This window comes from Ursus americanus, chromosome 30 (assembly GCF_024610735.1).
Source record: "Ursus americanus isolate L20-20 chromosome 30, mUrsAme1.1.p, whole genome shotgun sequence".
In the NCBI taxonomy this organism is placed as follows: domain Eukaryota; kingdom Metazoa; phylum Chordata; class Mammalia; order Carnivora; family Ursidae; genus Ursus; species Ursus americanus.
The window spans coordinates 14,494,579-14,513,239 of NC_142156.1; the positions used below are offsets into that span (position 1 = coordinate 14,494,579).

At 49.5% G+C, this 18,661-nt stretch overlaps 1 protein-coding gene across 2 annotated transcripts in view; it reads left to right on the forward strand.

Annotated features, from left to right (window-relative positions):
* TBX5 (T-box transcription factor 5) overlaps positions 1–3,344 on the forward strand; it is a 46,075-nt gene extending 42,731 nt beyond the window's left edge. For both annotated transcript variants that reach the window (XM_087857317.1, XM_087857316.1), the window contains exon 9: positions 2,325–3,344. In XM_087857317.1, coding sequence (XP_087713443.1) covers positions 2,325–2,896 — 572 coding nt within the window. In that variant the 3' untranslated portion in view covers positions 2,897–3,344. The remainder of the gene's footprint in view (positions 1–2,324) is intronic.
* The last annotated feature ends 15,317 nt before the right edge of the window (positions 3,345–18,661 follow it).

Sequence of the window (18,661 nt, forward strand, 5' to 3'; positions counted from 1 at the left end):
ACCTGGAAGAGAGGCCGCATTTTTGGCTTTTATTTTGGACAAATGTTTGGGCGTCCTATGGGGCCCAGATGTGTCCCAGAAAGAGTCTAGCTAAAAATAAATGTGGTGGCGGGGAGGTGGGTACAATCCCAGCGTAGATGGGTTTTGATGGGGCAGAGTTTTTATCCACCTGTGGGTGTCACTCAGGGTGTGACGCCCACGGAAGCGTTCGGCAGAATCCAAACCCAAGCTATCCTGCTCGATTTGGGGAGCTGTTTTAAAATCCGGTGCAAAACCGAAGGACCCCTTGTGGTGTGAAGCTTTATATGCAAGGACCACTTCCCATTCACCGGGTATCAGCCTTCCGTGGTCACTGCTCAGGGTGGGATGGAGAGGGTCCCCCCTCGCCTCCAAAGTACACTGAGCAGGACCCTGGCTATGTATTGACGGCTCGATGCCCAGCCCCTGGCGCTTGGTAGCGGCTCAGTACATCTCTGCTGGATGACTAGGTGAGTGGCGTTGGGTGTGAGAAATGGAGAGAGCTGGAAGCAAGGTGTGGTTGGCAAGGAAGCCAGATGTGGCTTCGATTCCAGCCCCTTCCTAGTTCCGTGACCTTGGGGAAGCTCTCTTCTCTGAGTTGTTTCTGCCTCTGTGACAGGCCTGAGAGGGGCCCCCTGGAGGAATTCCTGTGAGATCAGGGAAAGGTCGCTTAGTAGGTGCTCAATACATAATAACGACCATCTCCTGCCTTTATCTGGTTCCACGTCCTGCCCCCAGGCCCCCGACCATCACAGAGAGGTGCAGGAATGCCCCAGTGTTTCCTTTCTCTTCACGCCCCCCCCCCCAACAGACTCTTTTTCTTAACACGTATTGATTCGAAAGAGATTGGAAGATGAGGACGGAAAAATCTGCAGGTTGGGGGATAAAATTCCAGCGAAGGAATGAATCTGGGTTGAGGTTTACACCTTGGTCGAAACTCTCAAGCGTTGCTTCCCCGAAGGAAACACCTGGAGGTGTGTTAATCTGTATTAGGTCTGCCCAGAGACTGACTGGTGGTGTTTCCCTTGCAGCAAGAGCTGCTCTTGATGACAGATATCAGATTTACGTGCTTGATTTATTGAATTCTTAGCGGCCAGGTGAGGTAAGTATTACTAACTCTGATTTAGACATGCAGAGCGTGGGTCTCAGGGCACATGCCCTGCTGCTGGCCCACAGACAGGAAGTAGGAGAACCAGATCGAAACTCAGCTACGTCTGTGCTTCTTAACTTGGGATCTGGATTTTAGGGGATCCCTCAGCTCCCAAAATGTGTGCAACGCTGTGCGAGGCACACAGGCGGTTTTCAAGACGTTGTGTTTTTCTCGGAGAGAGCCCAGCCCTTGTGATCGTTCCTGAAAGAGGCAGCGACCTCAAAGTAGCTACGGAAAACCCTCTTTCAGAGACAGAATGATCTCCACGACACTACGCTGGGGACTAGCTGGTGTCTGGGGGCAGGGAAGTGACTTTTTCAATAAGGAAACGGTGACCCGTTAAGTTGTACCGACTCTAACAGATACTAACTGGGACTTGCCAACAGAGGTGTCAGGGAAGGATCTGGGGATTCGCCGAAGCTCCCGTCCATCTGTGCACTTGTCTATCTGTCCTTCCGTCTGTTGCACAGATACTCAGTGCATGCCTTCCTGCGTAGCATGGTCCCAAAGTGCGGAGACTTGTAATTCTAACTCCCCCCCTCCCCACTGTTTAGCAGCCGTGTAAGTCAGACCTCGGGCGAGTTGCTTGACCTCTCTGGGCTTCTGTTTTGTGAGCTGCACAACGGGGATCCTCACAGAGCCCACCCCATGGGGTTGCTGGGCAGGCTGCATGGGGTCCCTTCCGGTTAGCACTCCGAACAGCACCAGGCAGAGTATAAAAGCCGTTTGTGTGCGTTCATGCTGTTATCTTGGACGGTATTATCATTATTTTGGTTCTGAGGTACGTTCTGGATTCTGGGGGCACAGACAATGTCCCGCCTTTGGGAATGTTCATGCCAGGGCAGAGGGAAGATAATAGTCATTGTTACTTACTGGGTGTTTTCTGCTACGAAGGCCTGGACTCAGTGTTCCGTCTGTATTCTCCCATCCCTCCGTCCACACTCCCCCTCGGTAGAAAAGCACCATTATCGTCCTTTTCGTGTTAGAGATGAAACCGAGCTCAGAAAGGTCAAAGTGTTGGCTCCGGGCCTCCACCATTACGGTCCCCCCTCTTCTGATCGGAATGGGGAGGCTGGTGCTTAGGGATCCTTGAGGCCTGTGGCCACGTCTGCCTTCGGTCCCGGCCTCACCAGTCTCTCCCCTCCTGTCTCTGCAGATGAAGAATGTTCCACCACGGACCATCCCTACAAGAAGCCCTACATGGAGACATCGCCCAGCGAGGAGGACCCTTTCTACCGCTCGGGCTACCCCCAGCAGCAGGGCCTGAGCGCCTCCTACCGGACAGAGTCCGCGCAGCGGCAGGCCTGCATGTACGCCAGCGCGCCTCCCAGCGAGCCGGTGCCCAGCCTGGAGGACATCAGCTGCAACACGTGGCCCAGCATGCCGCCCTACAGCAGCTGCACGGTCACCACGGTGCAGCCCGTGGACCGGCTCCCCTATCAGCACTTCTCGGCCCACTTCACCTCGGGGCCCCTGGTCCCCCGGCTGGCCGGCATGGCCAACCACGGCTCCCCGCAGCTCGGGGACGGAATGTTCCAGCACCAGACCTCCGTGGCCCACCAGCCTGTGGTCAGGCAGTGTGGGCCTCAGACTGGCCTGCAGTCCCCTGGTGGCCTGCAGCCCTCCGAGTTCCTCTATTCTCACGGCGTGCCAAGGACCCTGTCCCCACACCAGTACCACTCCGTGCACGGCGTTGGCATGGTGCCAGAGTGGAGTGAGAACAGCTAAAGAGAGGCTTGCTTCCTCATAGACAGTTGCTAGAGAGAGAGGAGAGAGAGAACGAGAGAGAGAGAGAATGTACGGGAGAGGAGGAGAGAGACAGTAGCAGAGAGAACCCCACGGACGACATTTTTCATTTCAGTGTTCACGTCTGCACTCGAGAGCCCCGGGCGCTGATCTAATCAGCCGCTTGAAACCACGATTCAAAAAATGTGACTTTGTTGTTTGTCTGAAAACCAACCGAGAAAAAATGAGCCCCCACCTGCCACGACCACCACCCTCATCGGCCGGCCACGTTCACACCACCTCCAGATGTCCTCCGTGATTCCTTCTTTTGGTCTTCAGAAAGCCTTGCCTTATCGAGTGTTTTAGCCGAATGGCGTAGTCAGAGTCTTCCCTGTCTTGGTGTTAATGTTGACATTGTTATATTAATAAATAATAATATATTTTTTTTCTTTCAATTTTCTTAATGGGACCCAGTCCCTTATTTTTGGGGGAGGTCTGAGGCAAGTGTGTTTCAAAATATGTACTTGTGGGGTTCCCCCTCAAATATACCACCCCTGAAACCTAAATTTGCCACCCTGCCCTTGACTAAGGAATGACCTACCTCTGTTCTGTGACGTTCCCGAAAAGTTCCCTACGTCCCGGCTTTTGTCCGATTTTTCCTCCCTTGCCCATCATAACGGAGCCCAGTGTGGCCCTCTCCTTATAACGTTGGCCTCCATCGGGCCTCCTATCTCCCTCGGCCCTCCCGTCTTCCCAGCTCTGTGTCTTTCCAGCCGTCTGTCGCTGAAACGTGGCCTATAGCTTCCCGACCGGAAAGCTTGCTTTGAAAAACTTGAAAAGCCCTGGTTTACATGTGGGCAGAACTGTGATAAAGCAGGGAGCAAATTCTGTGCTGACAAGCGTTGCAAAAAGGCCAAAATAAATATTGGTCCTGATAAAACACAAAGCCAGCCCCAAGCTTCCAAACCTCCATCACCGACGACCCGCCCCGGATGCCCAGCGAAGCCCCACCATTCCTCCAGAAGAGGCCAGACGTGCTCGCCGATTGGTTCTCTCCAAAGAAATCACACCGACACCAGATGCCGACACAAAACTGTGGTTATTGAAAGCAGAAAACAGTATAAAAAAATAAGCGTGTAAGTAAAATGTTATTGCAGGGTTCTTCAGATGTAATATTTTACTGGTACTATTTATTTATAAATAGGAGTTCTAATTAAGTAATAACATGAAATGAAATCCAGCATGGGAGCTGGCCAAGAGCTTTTAATTTTATTAATACTCAAAACCAAGTTTGCGTTTGTTTTTTTTTTTCCTTTCGAATGTGCTTTGCTTTCTTGATTAAAAAAAAAATTTTTTTTTTAACTGACCCTAATAAAGAGAACAGGGTAATATGTGAGGCTAAGTATGTCCCAGTACGTGCGAGTGTGTGAGTATGTTTGTACGTGAATGTCTTCATGCGATTATGTCTTTTTATGTTGCTAAGGGGTGGGGTGAGGATTAAGTACTCGTTTCGTATATTTGTGTGACAATTAATGCTAATAAATACCATAAGCTTAAAACAGTACAAGGGATTTGAATACCCTTTTTTTTTTTTCCCTGTTCTTTCTACTGACTAAAGAGAGGGGAAATTAGGTGGAGGACATAGGAAGAAGTTGTCTTGCAGGTGCAATTTTTTACCCCAGCTTCTTTCTCCTGCTGGTCTCAGGGAGTATTTGGAAACCCGTACTTGCGTGTGATGGAGCTGAATATATTTATCTCCTGGCTTATATCCCTGGTATAGAGTTATTTGCTTTCATTGCATTTGTGTCAGCTTTGGAAAAGAAAAATCATCAGGAGTCTCAACCGACCAAAAAATATTGGTCATACTTTCTATAACACCTAGTACTTGATTTTCTGAAGGATCTCTTTCTTTGAACAAATTGCTGGAGTCACATGTTTTGGAGTTCCCAACGCAACCAACCTTAGGGACCTTCGATGGTTGTTTATTTAAAACCCCCAAATTTAAGATTTGTGGGTTTGTCCTGTATAATACATACAGGGCAGAGCAGAGCAGCAGAGTGGTGAGAAAATTCATGCTGCGGTTTTTAAAAATTATTGTAATTTCAGTGCCCTCACCTTTCAAATGATCAAGAAGCGTCAGGTATATCACACCCCCTTGAAAACCAGCACAACTGGATTGTTGATTACAAATTATTCATTTAATCAGATCCCCCTGGAACCCTTTCTTAGGCAAAGAACTCCCAAGACGTGTGAATTAATTATAAAGAAATGACAATTCAGCTTCTTGTAGGTACAGTGGAGAAACTAGGTCAGTGGCATTCTTGTCCCTGCAGAGAATGAATCAGTAAAGTTTCACTGAATGAATTCGGACCGTACCCTAAATAAGTATTTATTCTGATGGGTTTAAAAAAAAAAAAAGAAGAAGAAAAAAGATTGCGTTTGAGAAAATTACCTCCCAAAACACATCTACCAGCTATACAAGGTAGTCAGTCTTATTTTTTCACTAGAACATCACAAGAATACTGAATTAACACCCCTCGGGCGCAGCAGTCAAACAGTTCCTGCTGTTGGAAAATCACTAAAAACGTGCTCACGGCAAGTTTCGTAGATCAGAAAAGGGACATCTCGTTCCACGACAGATGCAAGTTAACTTCTTTGGGTTCCAAACAAGGGCTACAAAGGATGTTTTCACTAAATTGGTAAGATTAAGGGTGTCACATGCAAATGTTCATGTAGTCTTATTACTGTTCAGATAGCAAGAGACATGGTGTAAATTGCTATTTCCTGTAGTATATTTAGTGGATATTTCTGGGCCGGACATGTGTAAATGCCGAGGACACAGCAGTGAACGAGGTGGTAGAAGTTGTATCCTTCTGGAGTGTATGGTTTAGTGAGAGAAATAGCCCTTAGGTAATCTGCATGAGCAAGCTGCCCAGATGGATTGCAAAGGCAAGACCTATGAAGGCAGCATGCATGATGTCATAAAGGGGTAAGACAAGGAGTCCTAGCTTGGTCTGGGGGACATGTCTTCTGAGCTGAGCCCTGAATGCTGAGTAGGAATTAGCCAGATGAAAAGTTGGGAGGAAAAGCACTTCAGGCAGAGGCAACAGCTTGTGCAAAGGTCCTGAGGCAAAAATGGTGGTGAAGGAATGAGCTGTAGGCTTCATGAATGGGTAGTAATGATCTATTCTGCATTCATTCATTTATTCAACAAGTGTGCGTTAAGCTCCCAGCCTCTGTGGTAGACACCCTGACTTGTTGAGCACCTACTAATTGCGTTAGGCTCTTTTCCAGTTAGTTCCCATGACTGCAGAGAACTGGATCTGTGAGCTGGTAGGCTTCTTTGTACTTGAGAGAGGAGTGTTACAGTCCCTCCTGGCTTCCTGGTCCAACATTGAGCACTCGAGTCTGGGACTCAAAGTTATGGGATCACCAGAAGGATCACGGGAACTTTCAGAGACTCAGATCATTAGTATTCTTGAGCTCAGAGAGGTTGGGAGCACCCCCCAACATCACACAGCTGGTGTATGGCAGAGCTCAGCATGGAACCTCGGTTTGCCCAAGCCTTAGCTTCCTTGTTCCTTAAAAGGAGTGTACCTGCTTCAAAGGACAATAGTCCTTTGAAATTTAAGTGAATAATATCTGTAGAAATGTACCATAAAGTACCTACCACAGTACATGCTCCATTAAATGCCTGAAAAGACAGGCTTATCAATGAAACGCAAGGTAAGCCTAACTTGTATGCTTTGACTTAGCAAATGCATAGTCAAGTAATCACGATACCTATTGCTAACAAGAAAATAAATCCCGGAAGCTGTTGGCTGGAATGAAAATAGAAAAACCTTTTAAGAGAAGAATTTGGCAAAAGATACCAGCAGCCTTAAAATTGTACTAATCAGTTCATTTGGTAATTCCACTCGGAGGAATTGGTCCTAAGGAAATAATCAGGGATGTGCATCATACTAATTTTCTGGGAATTTCATCATGATTTTTAAAATCATTCAAAACTGGAGACAGCCTTATTATCCACTAATATGGTGCTGGTTAAATAAATTAGTATACACCCATGCAATGGAATACCACATGGCTTATTAAAAAATACATTTGTGAAGACAATTGGAAAAGGATATTTAAGATACATTGTAACTAAAAGACGCTGATTACAAGCAGCGTGCATGGCGGCTTCTCGGTCTTATTAAATGCAACTGCATTCATTCCAGCTTGCAGGGAAAACCACTGTTCATCTGTCGAACACAATAATAACAGTGGCAGGACTGTGAGTGTTTACATGTTCTTTGTGTTTGGGGGTATTTCTCAATTTTTTTTGTGATGAAGATGAATTATCTTCATAATTAGGAATAGAATTAGGAAAATAAAATCTAGTGTATGCTTTGGCCATTGTCAAATGGAGTTTGTGAGAAAGGTGGTGCCCCTGGGTCGGCTTTGAGGACAAAGGGGATGCAGATCCAGTAAAGAGTGCCGTTGGCCCGGGGACCGGGCAGAGCTGGGTACCGGTACCAGCCCGCCCACTGTTAATCGCAGAACATTCTACCGCAGAAACACAGAGACACCCAGATGCTTCCCTGTCTCCACTTTCTGGGATTGCCCCTTGCTGGCTTCTCCTCTTGGTGGCTCAGGCTATTGTCCTGGGGCGGACTCTCTCTTGTTGACAAATCCAACACACACAGAGGTACGTGCACACAGACTCTCTCACACACACACACACACACACACACACACACACACACACACACACACGTGTTGGCTCAGGCGGTTTTAAGAATCTCACCTTTGTTCTCTACCTGACCTGGCTTATGAAATTCACTTTGCCACTTACAGCTTCTGTGACCTTGGGCAAGTCACTTAACCTCTTTGACCCTTCTGTGACCTTGGGCAAGTCACTTAACCTCTTTGACCCTTCTGTGACCTTGGGCAAGTCACTTAACCTCTTTGACCCTCCCTGTAATCATCCATGGAATGAGGATAATAAGAGAACTCCCCCCTGGGGGCACGCAGGGAGCCAGGAAGTGTGAAGTTCTGAACACAGTGCCTGGTCTAGGGCAATAACTGTTGGCTGATAAGAAGATGAATCAGTATTAATTTTTATTGCTATTCATCCCTCCCTCCTCCTCCCCTCCTTCTCCCTCTCCTACCCCTCCCTCCCCCTCCTTTGCTGGTTGGGAAATTCACCCCTGTGATCTGCTATTATTTTTATAATGGACCTCAGCTCAGCGAGGGTCAGGAAAACATCCCCATCATCGTCATCACCATCATCATCACTTTGAACAATAATTAAAACACAGCTTTTCCACACAGGCACCATCTCAAGGATGATTTTTTTTTTTTTAAGACTTTACTTATTTGTCAGAGAGAGAGAGAGAGCACAAGCAGGGGGAGCAGCAGGCAGAGGGAGAAGCAGGCTCGCTGCTGAACAAGGAGCTTGATGTGGGACTTGATCCCAGGAGCTTGGGATCATGACCTGAGCCAAAGACAGATGCTTAACCCACTGAGCTACCCAGGCATCCCTCAAGGATGATTTGAATAGCTGGCTTTGTAAGTGACTACCAACCCTGTGGCAACAAAGAGGGACTAGAAATTTCTACAACCCCAAAAGTTCACAACCCAGCACCATCTCTTTTCTGACCTCAGAATGCCTTTTTCTGCCTCTTAAAAAAGCAGTCATACATGTGAATCCTGCCAGATATATGAATTTAAGAACACCTGCTCCCTGTTCCTAGAGCGGCGAGTGCTGGGGGCTGGGAGTGCCCGGAGGGCAGGCGGAGGCTCTTCCTGGCCGAGCTTCAATGTTTGGCTGACGTCCCCTGCTTTTGCTGTTAGGAGCGGCAAAGTAATAAAGAGCAGCTTTCATCTCCCGACCACACACCCGACCAGCAATGGTCCCCACACCAAGCCGCACACCTCCACAGTCCCTTTATTGGGAGGTAGGCATCAGTCTTATTCCCACTTTATAGAGGGGGAAGCACCCAAGCAGAGAGTGTCTGTGACATGTCCAAGGTCACTCTGCTTATGAGTGGCTTGGCCACTATCACGTGCTGCTGGCTCCGGAATGTGAGGGACAGATCTGTGTCATCTCTGCCCTTCCCATGGGCCCAGAGGAGAGAGGGAGGGACAGGGTGGCTGGAGTGTGCCAGGGCAACGTTCCGGACCTTCAGCCTCAGGGAAGGTAGAGGAAGTTGTGCGATTTTGCAGCTGGAAGCGGGGCAAGGCCCCACTGGCTCCCTGGTCTTGGACGCCCAGCTAGCCCCTGGTGTGCGAGCTGCTTAGTCACTTCCCCGAGCCTCTGTCTCCACGGCTGAGAAATGGGGGTGATAAGATCTGCCTTGCAGACAGGGATTACATGGGAGCCCTTATGGAATGTGTTCTGCAGGGCAGCTGGCCCCTCTGCGCCTTTAATAGAGAGGCCTAAAGACAGATCTTAGTTCAGCCCTGACGTCCTCCAGGAAGGCTTTGGTGTACCCAAGATGAGTCAGGAGAGCCTTCCTCTTTCCCGAACATTCATCGCCATTCACCCTTCTTACTCGCGTCATTTCGTATCTTCTCTCCTGGGGTCGGGAGGGCTTCGTGAGGGCCGGAATGTTCAGTCTTGCCTGCTTGTATTTTCATTTCGAAGGTGTTCCCCAACTATGCCATGAATGAATTCATAAGTGGCTCAAGAGATGTGCTGCTCGGAGAGCAGGGCTCCGCGAGGAGTCAAGGACTCTGTGCCAGGTGACTTATGCCTAGTTGGCGTCGTCTTTGTCTGCCTCGGATGTGAGGCGTAAAGGGGGACAGTGCAGTGCACGCTGACAGCATCCCCCGACCTCAAGCATCCAGCCGGCCACGGTCTGGAGCCACAACGGGGGGCTCCGAGATGGCCCAGCGCAAAGCCTCGGAGGCATGTGTCAATTACCATGCAGCGTTGCGCACGCGCAAAACGAGCAGCTGGGTGGTTTCGTTGTTGAATCGACCCCGCGGTTCTGCGGACCAGGGCCGAGTTCACCTGCGCTCGGCTGGGCTCCGGTGCCGGCGATAGGCTGATGATGCGCTGGGGGCAGGCGGTTCCCAGAGGCCTTTGCATGCGACGACTTCGTTCCGCCCCACGTGACCTCTCCTCTTCCACCGGGTCCTGTATCACACGGACGTTCAGACCAGGCCGCGTGTGGCGTGTAGGTAAGTCATACGCAAGCCTTTTCTTTCTTTTTTTTTAAAGATTTTATTTATTTATTCGACAGAGATAGAGACAGCCAGGGAGAGAGGGAACACAAGCAGGGGGAGCAGGAGAGAAAGAAGCAGGCTCATAGCGGAAGAGCCTGATGTGGGGCTCGATCCTGTAACGCCAGGACCACGCCCTGAGCCGAAGGCAGACGCTTTAACCGCTGTGCCACCCAGGCGCCCCTACGCAAGCCTTTTCTTAAGGCGTTTTCTCAGCCCGGCTTCCAGCCGGGCAAATACAGTAAGATTTACTGCAGGGGATTGGCTCATGTGGTGTGGGGGCCGGCAGGTGAGTGTGAACTCCGTCGCGCAGGCCGTGAGGAAGGGTAGTGACCCCGCCTGCTTCGCCGCGCCGGGAACAAACACCACAGACAGCACAGCCAACCAACAGAAATGTATGTCCTCCCAGTTCCGGCAGCTGGCAAGTCCAAGATCAAGGTGGCCTCAGGGTTGGTTTCTGAGGAGAGCTGTCTTTCTGGCTTGTACGTGGCCACCTTCTTGCCGCGTCCTCACCCGGCCTTTCCTCTGTGTGCGCCCGTGGAGGGAGGGAGACGGAGGGAGAGTGAGCTCTGGCGCCTCTTTCTTAGGAGGGTACCGGTCCTACTAGACCAGGCCCAGGAATCAGGCCTGGGCACTCACGGCACCTGCTTATACCCACCAAAACGACACACGGTGAGGGAGAGAGAAACCCCGCCAAAACATTGGGGTGCCCTTTCCAAGCAAGGAGAAATGGACGCAAGGAGGTCGAAAAATATTGAATACCCATCACACGAGGAATCCCGAACAAACAGAGTTTCACGCAGGGGTTCGGCCCACCTCTGCCACTAAATAGCCCCACGGCCTTGAGCGAGCCACGGCCCCCTTCCCTTCCGGTCTCACTGCTCTCTCGCTCTCTCCCAGACAGACCACTGCTCCCAAATCCTTGTTGCAGGCTCTGCGTTGGGGAGGTCCTAAAGTAAGAGAGTGGAACTGCTAACCCAAAGCTCCCCACCCCCTTCGACCAGCGAGTAGGAGTGCTTGACCCAAGAAAGGCTCATTGTCTCTGTCTCTATCTCTCCCAGAGAGAATCTTTGTATTGTATTTTATTTTTTTAAACATGGGGCTTGAACTCACAACCCCGAGATCAAGACCAGAACTGAAATCAAGAGTCGGACACTTGACTGACTGAGCCACCCAGGAACCCCACCAGAGAGAGAATCTTGAGTGGAGAAATAAACAGACTGACACTGCTAGTACTCGCTCACTCTGGGCCCTGACTAAACTCTCTTTTAGTTCCTTTCACCTGGATCCCCAAGATTGTCCCTTTCTTATAATTGTGGTTTTCCAATCATCCCTTCACTTCCGTGAGTTCCTTTCAAAGCTGTCACCCACAGTTGTATGGGTTGAGCATGGCGTAACCCTCAGAGCATAGCCTTCGCAATGACAGTCTATCTGAACAATGCCTCTTGGAGTTGTGGCAGTGCACAGCCTGCCCAACTGTTCATGGCCGCTCTGTACCACTAATACTCTCAATACATTCTTTTCTTTAAGGCTGTACCATAGCTGATAAAAATCTTGATATGGAAATCACATAGAGATCTTCTGTTCTAGCCGTCTGATAAGTCAATGTCTAAACCATGGGTATGAGGTAGTTGCAGTATACTTCAGTTCTACTAAAACACAATTCAGGTATTCTTCAGGTTGAACTTTGTTCTTAAAATAAAAATCTAAAGGAGAAAAAAGTCAGCTATCACAAGGGAAGCTTGGGGCAGAAGAGCTGACTTGGCTTTCTCAATACCAGTTGTATACAGGGGGCGAGGCTTATTTCCTGTTATGTTTGTATGCTTGAAGTAACTCAACCAGCTGGAAGCCCAGCCATTGGCAGTGGCCTTGTCCAACTCTCTCTGCTACCTGCCTCGTTTCCCTAGAGAAAAATGCAATAGAAGGGAAAGGGGAAAGAAAGGAGAGAGAGAGAGAGGTCAGGAAGACCTTTACGTTGCTCTAATTTCTGAAACATAAAAGCTATTCTTTTAGAGTAAATCCATTTTTTCCCTGTGGCATTAAGGACAGAGAAATTCCTATGAAAATAATTTGTCAAGTCCCGACTGATCAAAGATACATATGAAAGGACCCCACTTTTTTTCTTCCCAAAGCAAAAACCAGCCCCCATCACAGCTCAGAATGAATTGGCAATTCATTTACTGACTGTCAGATAAAGTAGCACGATCCCCATCACATCTTTAACTGGGACGGGACCAGAAGGAAGCAATTCTATGCCCACCGAGTGTACAAGCTGGGGGTATGTTAGTGATTAAGGGATCCTGGCCTGGGGGAGGCAGAGAGATATGACTCAGATTCACAAATGCACCATAAATCTCCCTCTTTTATTCAAAATGTGTGTTTTATAGTCGTTTCCTGGCCAATTGCTGCCTTGAATAAATATATAACATATCTGGACTTAGCGTTTAGGCCTAGAGCTGGGGTTTGTCTTGAGGGCCAAGTATTCTTGATATTTCCAAGAGCTAGCAAAAAGCAAATAATGAAGCTCCCCTTTCTTCCTGACTCACCAGCCACATTCTACATGGAAAAGAAAAGTAGAGGTTGGTGCTAATCGGGCCAACAGAGAGCAAGCAACGCCTGGTCTGTTGAGCTAATGTCTTCGATTCTTCAAATGGGGCTGCTGTTCCATCTTCTCCCCCTGCGCCCCTCAACCGGGCACCCACCAATGAAGCTGCAAACCTCTGACGGTCGTCGACCGCATTTGCTTAGATTCACTAACTCACACACTGGCCAAAGGGCTTGGCTTAAAGGATCAAGGGTTTACCAAAAAAAAAAAAAAAAAAGAATGTGGGAGATTTCTGTTTGTTCCTGAAGCAACCAGGTCCCCCGGATTGTACCCCATTGCATCGAGGCTGCTACCTGCAGAGGTGAGAAAGCCAGAAGACCAATGACCTTATTTACTCTTTTCCTCCCTCTTGCCATCAACCTAGTTGAGCTTAGATCCAGCCCCAGAGAGATCCAGCTTCCAGAGCCCTGTGTATTGAGGGTTGATTGTGTGCTGAGCCTTCTGCGTGGTGATCACGCACAGGCCCCACACCTGCCTTTGAGCTTTTTAGAAATTACGAGATTTCCCATACAGCCCTGTGAGTTTTGCAGAGACTGTTCATATCCCCATTTTGCAGGTGAGCAAGTGGAGGCTCAGAGAGGTGGTCACTCATCCAAAGGCTTCATTGCTTCCACCTTCTCCATTCACGATGCTAGGTGCTCACCGAGTGCCCAGCTACAAAGCCAAAACGGCAAGGTCCCTGCCTTCAAACGCATCTCGGTCCAGTGTGACGTTAAATGTCTTGTGTCTGGATTCCTGAGAGTTAGCTCAGGGCCTGGCAGGAAGTGGGTGCTCAGGGACTCTGCCAAATTCCCCAACTCCCCACAGGCTGGCTGATCTAAGTTGGAGAGAATGTTAATCTTGATATATATGCAGAGGTCAATGAATACTCTGTCATTTCTCAGAGAAAGTCGCGCCTAAGAACACTTGGGGGTCGGAGAAGATATTTGGGGGAAGGAAGGGCTAGTCTTTGTGTTACAATATCAGGTCAGGAGCCTGGTGCTCAGTGAGGCTCCAAGGACGAGAATGCAAGTGTAGGCGGGGGACCCTACCTGGGGCAGAGCTGCATCTGGCTGCCCAGGATGGAACCCCTCGTCTGCCTCTTCGCCTTGCCGGATCTGGTGGACTTCGTCAGCTTCCTGCGCTCTGGTTTCTTTACTTGTAAAATACTGATAAGTGGATTGTTTGTGAATTAAACCAGTGAAGGAGAAGGAAGGATCGATTTGCACGGCGCCAAACATACAAAAAGCACTCGGAAAACAGAGCTGATGAAGCTGTTGTCTCTCTGCTGCCTATTTCCGTAAAGAATCTCAAGCTGCAACATACATGCAATTCACAGATGACAGTTAATAAGATGACAAAGCCAGGCGTCATGAGCACAAATCAATGGACTCTCTTTGGTCCCCTGTGGCAGACTGTATTTTCCCAAAGTGGCCACAGCAACAATTTTATCCCTCATTGTCTTCCAGAACTGTGTTGCTTCTCCTATCAAGACGTGCAGCCCAATTTTCCTCTTGATTATGAGCTGGACCTGGCAAATAGACGGTGGTGGGGTTGACGCTGCCTAGCACAAAGGGCTGAGTTAAAAACAGGTCAGGTCAAGGGTAAGGGACAGGGAGTGGGCTCCTCGGTCGTGAAACCTTCCAAGGTGAGGTCATACACAGTGAGACCACTTCTGCCTGCCTTATGTCTGCACCGGGATACTCACTCTCGAGCCCCAGTCGCCATGCTGGAAGACACGTAAGCTAGCCCACGGGGAGAGCCCACAAGGAGAGGTCCACGTGCAGGGAGGCTGAAGCCTCCAGCCTGCCAGCATGTGAACAAAGAGCCTGCAGCTCATTCTGCTCCCGGCTCCTGACATGGGAGTCCAGTCTCAGTGGGCCTGCCCTACGCTGTCTGAATCACTGACCCACAGAATCCAGGAGCATCCAAAAGCGTAGTCTTAATGCCACTACATTTTAGGATATTTTACTTCTCATGTTTCGGAGCTGGAACTTCTTGTGTAGTTAATAGAAATGTATTTGGCTCTGAACGTCCCAGCTGCCAAAACAAGGAGAGAGTTATAGTTCGTTACAATGGTCCGAGAGTTTGTACAAGACAAACAAATCGAGATGTTTGCTAAAAACCAGGAGAGAGTTTTCCTTTGGGTTCTTGTAAAGACGATGTAGTGCTACGTGACATTTGGTGATGTTTTTGAGGATACTGTCACGTTAAGCCCAACAGCAAATATTATAGGACTGTTTCTCCTGGATTCTCTCGATGGGCTACAAAACCCCAGATCACAGTCTGGCAAAATCAAGCGGTCCAGAGGCCAAACCAAGGTCTCAGCAGGTCTGGCTTAATCTAAGGGGATATTTTCTGGAGATCAGGAAGCAATTGAGGCCGTGCCTTTATCACCAGCACCCAGAGTAGGTCCTGGCACAGAGACGATGCTTCAAAAGTATTTGTTGAATGAATAAAGAATAAATGGCTGTACATTATGTAATTCAGACAATCCTTCGTCCACCTGACCTCTCCTAACAGAAGAGTGCAAGGAATACCCTGGTTAAAGAGCTAAGAAATCAGCGCTGGAATCGAGAGAAATCTAGGTTCAAATCTCATGGATGTCTCTGATTGGCTGTGTGACCGTAGGAGAGTTACTCAACGTCTCTGGCTCTGATTTCCTTGCTTCTGGGACAGCGAGGAGACTAGCACTCATTTCCCAGTGTAGTAGGAGCCACGGTGAGTTTTTAAAGGATCCTGGGGCAGAGCTGAGGTCAGTTGGAGCCACAGACCTTTCCCTTTTGCTCACTCTCTCCTTCCTACGTTTCACACTCCCCTGGCCACTTGAGAACAACAAGCTTTGGTTTCAAGTGGTTCCCCTGGGAATGGGGCCCCAGGTAGGGAGCCAGGGCAGGACCATCTCCCCAGCACTCAGGGCTGATCTAAAAACAGGCGCGGGGGAGGGGGTGACCTCCTCACTCTGCACACCCGTCCCTGCTCTTTGGGGAAGCAGGCCAGCCAGGGCGCCCTGTCCTAAATGCCTCCCTTTCTCCCCTCCCCCCGCACCCCCATGTCAGGCTTCTCCTCTTGAGGAGGGAACTGTAAGTACTTTAGACAACAGGCTGATAGTGTCAAAGAGATGGATGGGACAGGCAGCTTATCTCGCTTAAAGAGACATGACCGGCTGGGCCTGTGGCTTCCCCCCTCCTCTTCCTTCCCCAGCCTGTGAATTTAATTTTCTTTCAGACACAAGCACAGATGCACACAGACCTGGGAAGCCTCTTTCTGTTTCTCTCGGCCGCTTACCATGCCTTCCTCTCTCTCGTTCACTGTGCTCACTGCCTATAAAACTCAGACAGCAACCAGAATACAGATTGTACCCCTAAGGAGATGGATTCTGGAAATTTCCAGCGTTGGGGGAGTAGGATGAGGGAAGTATCCTCCTCTCCCCTCAGCGGAATGAACTTTAAAAAAAAAGAAAGGAAAGAAAGAAAGAGGAAAACCAGAAAGAACTCGGCTCCACCTCACCCTTATTCCTAGTCCTGACCTTTAGGCACACATTCTAGATTCTGGATTCTAGAATTGTATTCCCAGGCATGGCAGCAGCATGCCCAAGCTTCGGGGCTGCAGGCAGCAGTGTGAAAAGTGGAGGTGCTTGAGGGTGTGGCCCCAAGTCTAAGTCCAGACACGCAGCGACGAAGGGATGGCACGTTTGCCTGCACGATATTCCCAGAAAATGAGGGACTATTCTGGGAAAAAACGTGCCCCCTTCTAATACAGCCAGTTTCCTTTGGGGCTCCAACCCCTGTTTTCAACCAGGTGCGATTGTGCTCCCCGGAATCTAGCCATGTCTGGACACATTTTTTTTTTTTAAGATTATTTATTTATTTATGTATTTGAGAGAGTGAGCACGAGCAGGGGGGAAGGGCAGAGGGAGAGGGAGAAGCAGACTCCCTGCTGAGCAGGGACACCCCCCCCCGCCCCGCCCGACGCGGGACTCGATCCCAGGACCCCGGGATCATGACCTGAGCCAAAAGCAGACGCTTCACCAACTGAGCCACCCAGGCACCTTTGGAGACTTTTTTGTTTTTTAATTGACATACAACTGATATACTATATCCTATCAGTTTCAGGCATACAACATAGTGATTCAATATGTTTATACCCTACAACATGATCCCCATGATAACTTCCATGGAAAGGGATCATGCAGCCCCGAATGTCAACAGTGCCCAGGTTGAGAGACCCCCGACACCCCCCGCCCCCCAGGAAATCCCAGCGCAGATGCCCCAGGAAGAAGGCAGAAAGGACTCAGGAGGATTTTTTTTTTTTTTTAAACAGAAAAGACTTGAAAACAGCTTAATATGCATGACTAGGAGACTGACTCCATGAATACCTCTTGACCCTGGTTGCAAGGTGAAATCACTAGGAATTCTAGCATCTGATGCCTAGAGCCTTCTCTCAGAGATCATTCAGTTTGCACACAGAGGGACCCAGACATCCCTATTTTATGAAGGACCCTCCTAACACCTGCACCTTGGCATTTTAATATGCAGTCAGAGTGGAATAAACTAGCTTCTGTCTACCTTCAGCAATGCCGTGTAGCTGTGGAAAGACCCAGGTGGATCTGCGTGCACCTCTACAGCAAGATCCCCTGACATTGTCCAGTGGAAGAAACCAGTTACAGAATCGTGTGTTCAAGGGGATGCTGTTTGGAAAAAACAAAACCAATCAACCCACCCCACCGGGGAAGTCTGAATACCGATAGCTACACGGGCCAATTAGCTGTCTAATGTGTGCAGTACAGTGTGTCAAGTGTAAAATGGACTCTAGAAAGATAACCCCACCCCCAACGTGCTGTCAGTGGTTACTTCCTGGGAGATGTTGCGGGGACCAAGATGGGGCTGGGGTCCCTGGGGCCTTATTGGCAAGGTTAACTTTTTTTAAGCAAGGAGAGCTTATTCATGATTTTATAAGTAAAATTTACTTACAGTGGGAGAACAGGAGACAATTGGGGATATGGTCAGTTAAAATTCAGTGCGGTGGGACATCGCCTGGGGCACCAGGGCTTTCTCTGCTGAGGCCTGGGCTTATTTATGTATTTAATATCTGGAGGCAGCGACTTCTTGCTCGCTCCCCTCCCACAGCCCCAGCTACGGGGCTGCCCCGACCCTCCATGTGTGCCCCGAGCGACGGACAACTGATTGGAGCAGAGGCTGACAGCCGCTCGTTTCATTAATAAGTGTCATGTCCAGGGAGCTTAAAGCACCAGATTTCTCTCTCGCGCTCTGTCTTCCCAGAAGGCTCCTGTTAGTGATCAAAGCCGCTCTGTGTCTCTGGGCAAGGTGGGGGAGAGCAGAGGGGCCGGGGAGGCTGTCCCACCACCAGGGGCTGGAGAGCCCCACCTGGACCGGAGAAAGGAGAAGGGAAAGGCTGGGAGCGAGAGGGATGGGCGGGGGACTCTCTAGGGAGCCTGTTCAGTTACTCTCCATTTCTTGCACACCTGTTATGCGCCAGGTCCTGTGTCAGGTGGTGACAAGCTCACTCGGGCTGCAGTGAGCGGGGGCGTGGGGGATTTCAGGACAGTAAATGCAAAGGATGGGACAGAAGGAGGGGATCAATGCAGCCAGAGAAAGCAAGTGGTCAGAATCTCCTTTGTCTTATGCACATTCCCTTCCCACCTCTGATTCCTCTCTGCTACGTTCCTCTAGCCGCGGCCCAAAGAGCCCCACCCGCTCCGCGCTCGGGCATTCTGTTTGCCCTGCTTTCTGATATGTGCCGGCAGGTGCCCTCGAATTGTTTCAGGCGTGGCTGTCTTGCCCTCGGAGATCGGATGCCTGCCCACCTTTGAGGCCTCTCAGGCAGATCTCATCGGTTCCTGCCCTCATCACGTCCTTTTGGCCTTGCCCTGCTCAAGGCAGCAATATGCCCATGGCAAGCCCATTCCTTTTATTTGGTCAAGTGCTTGCTTGTCGTCGGAAGCAGCCAGG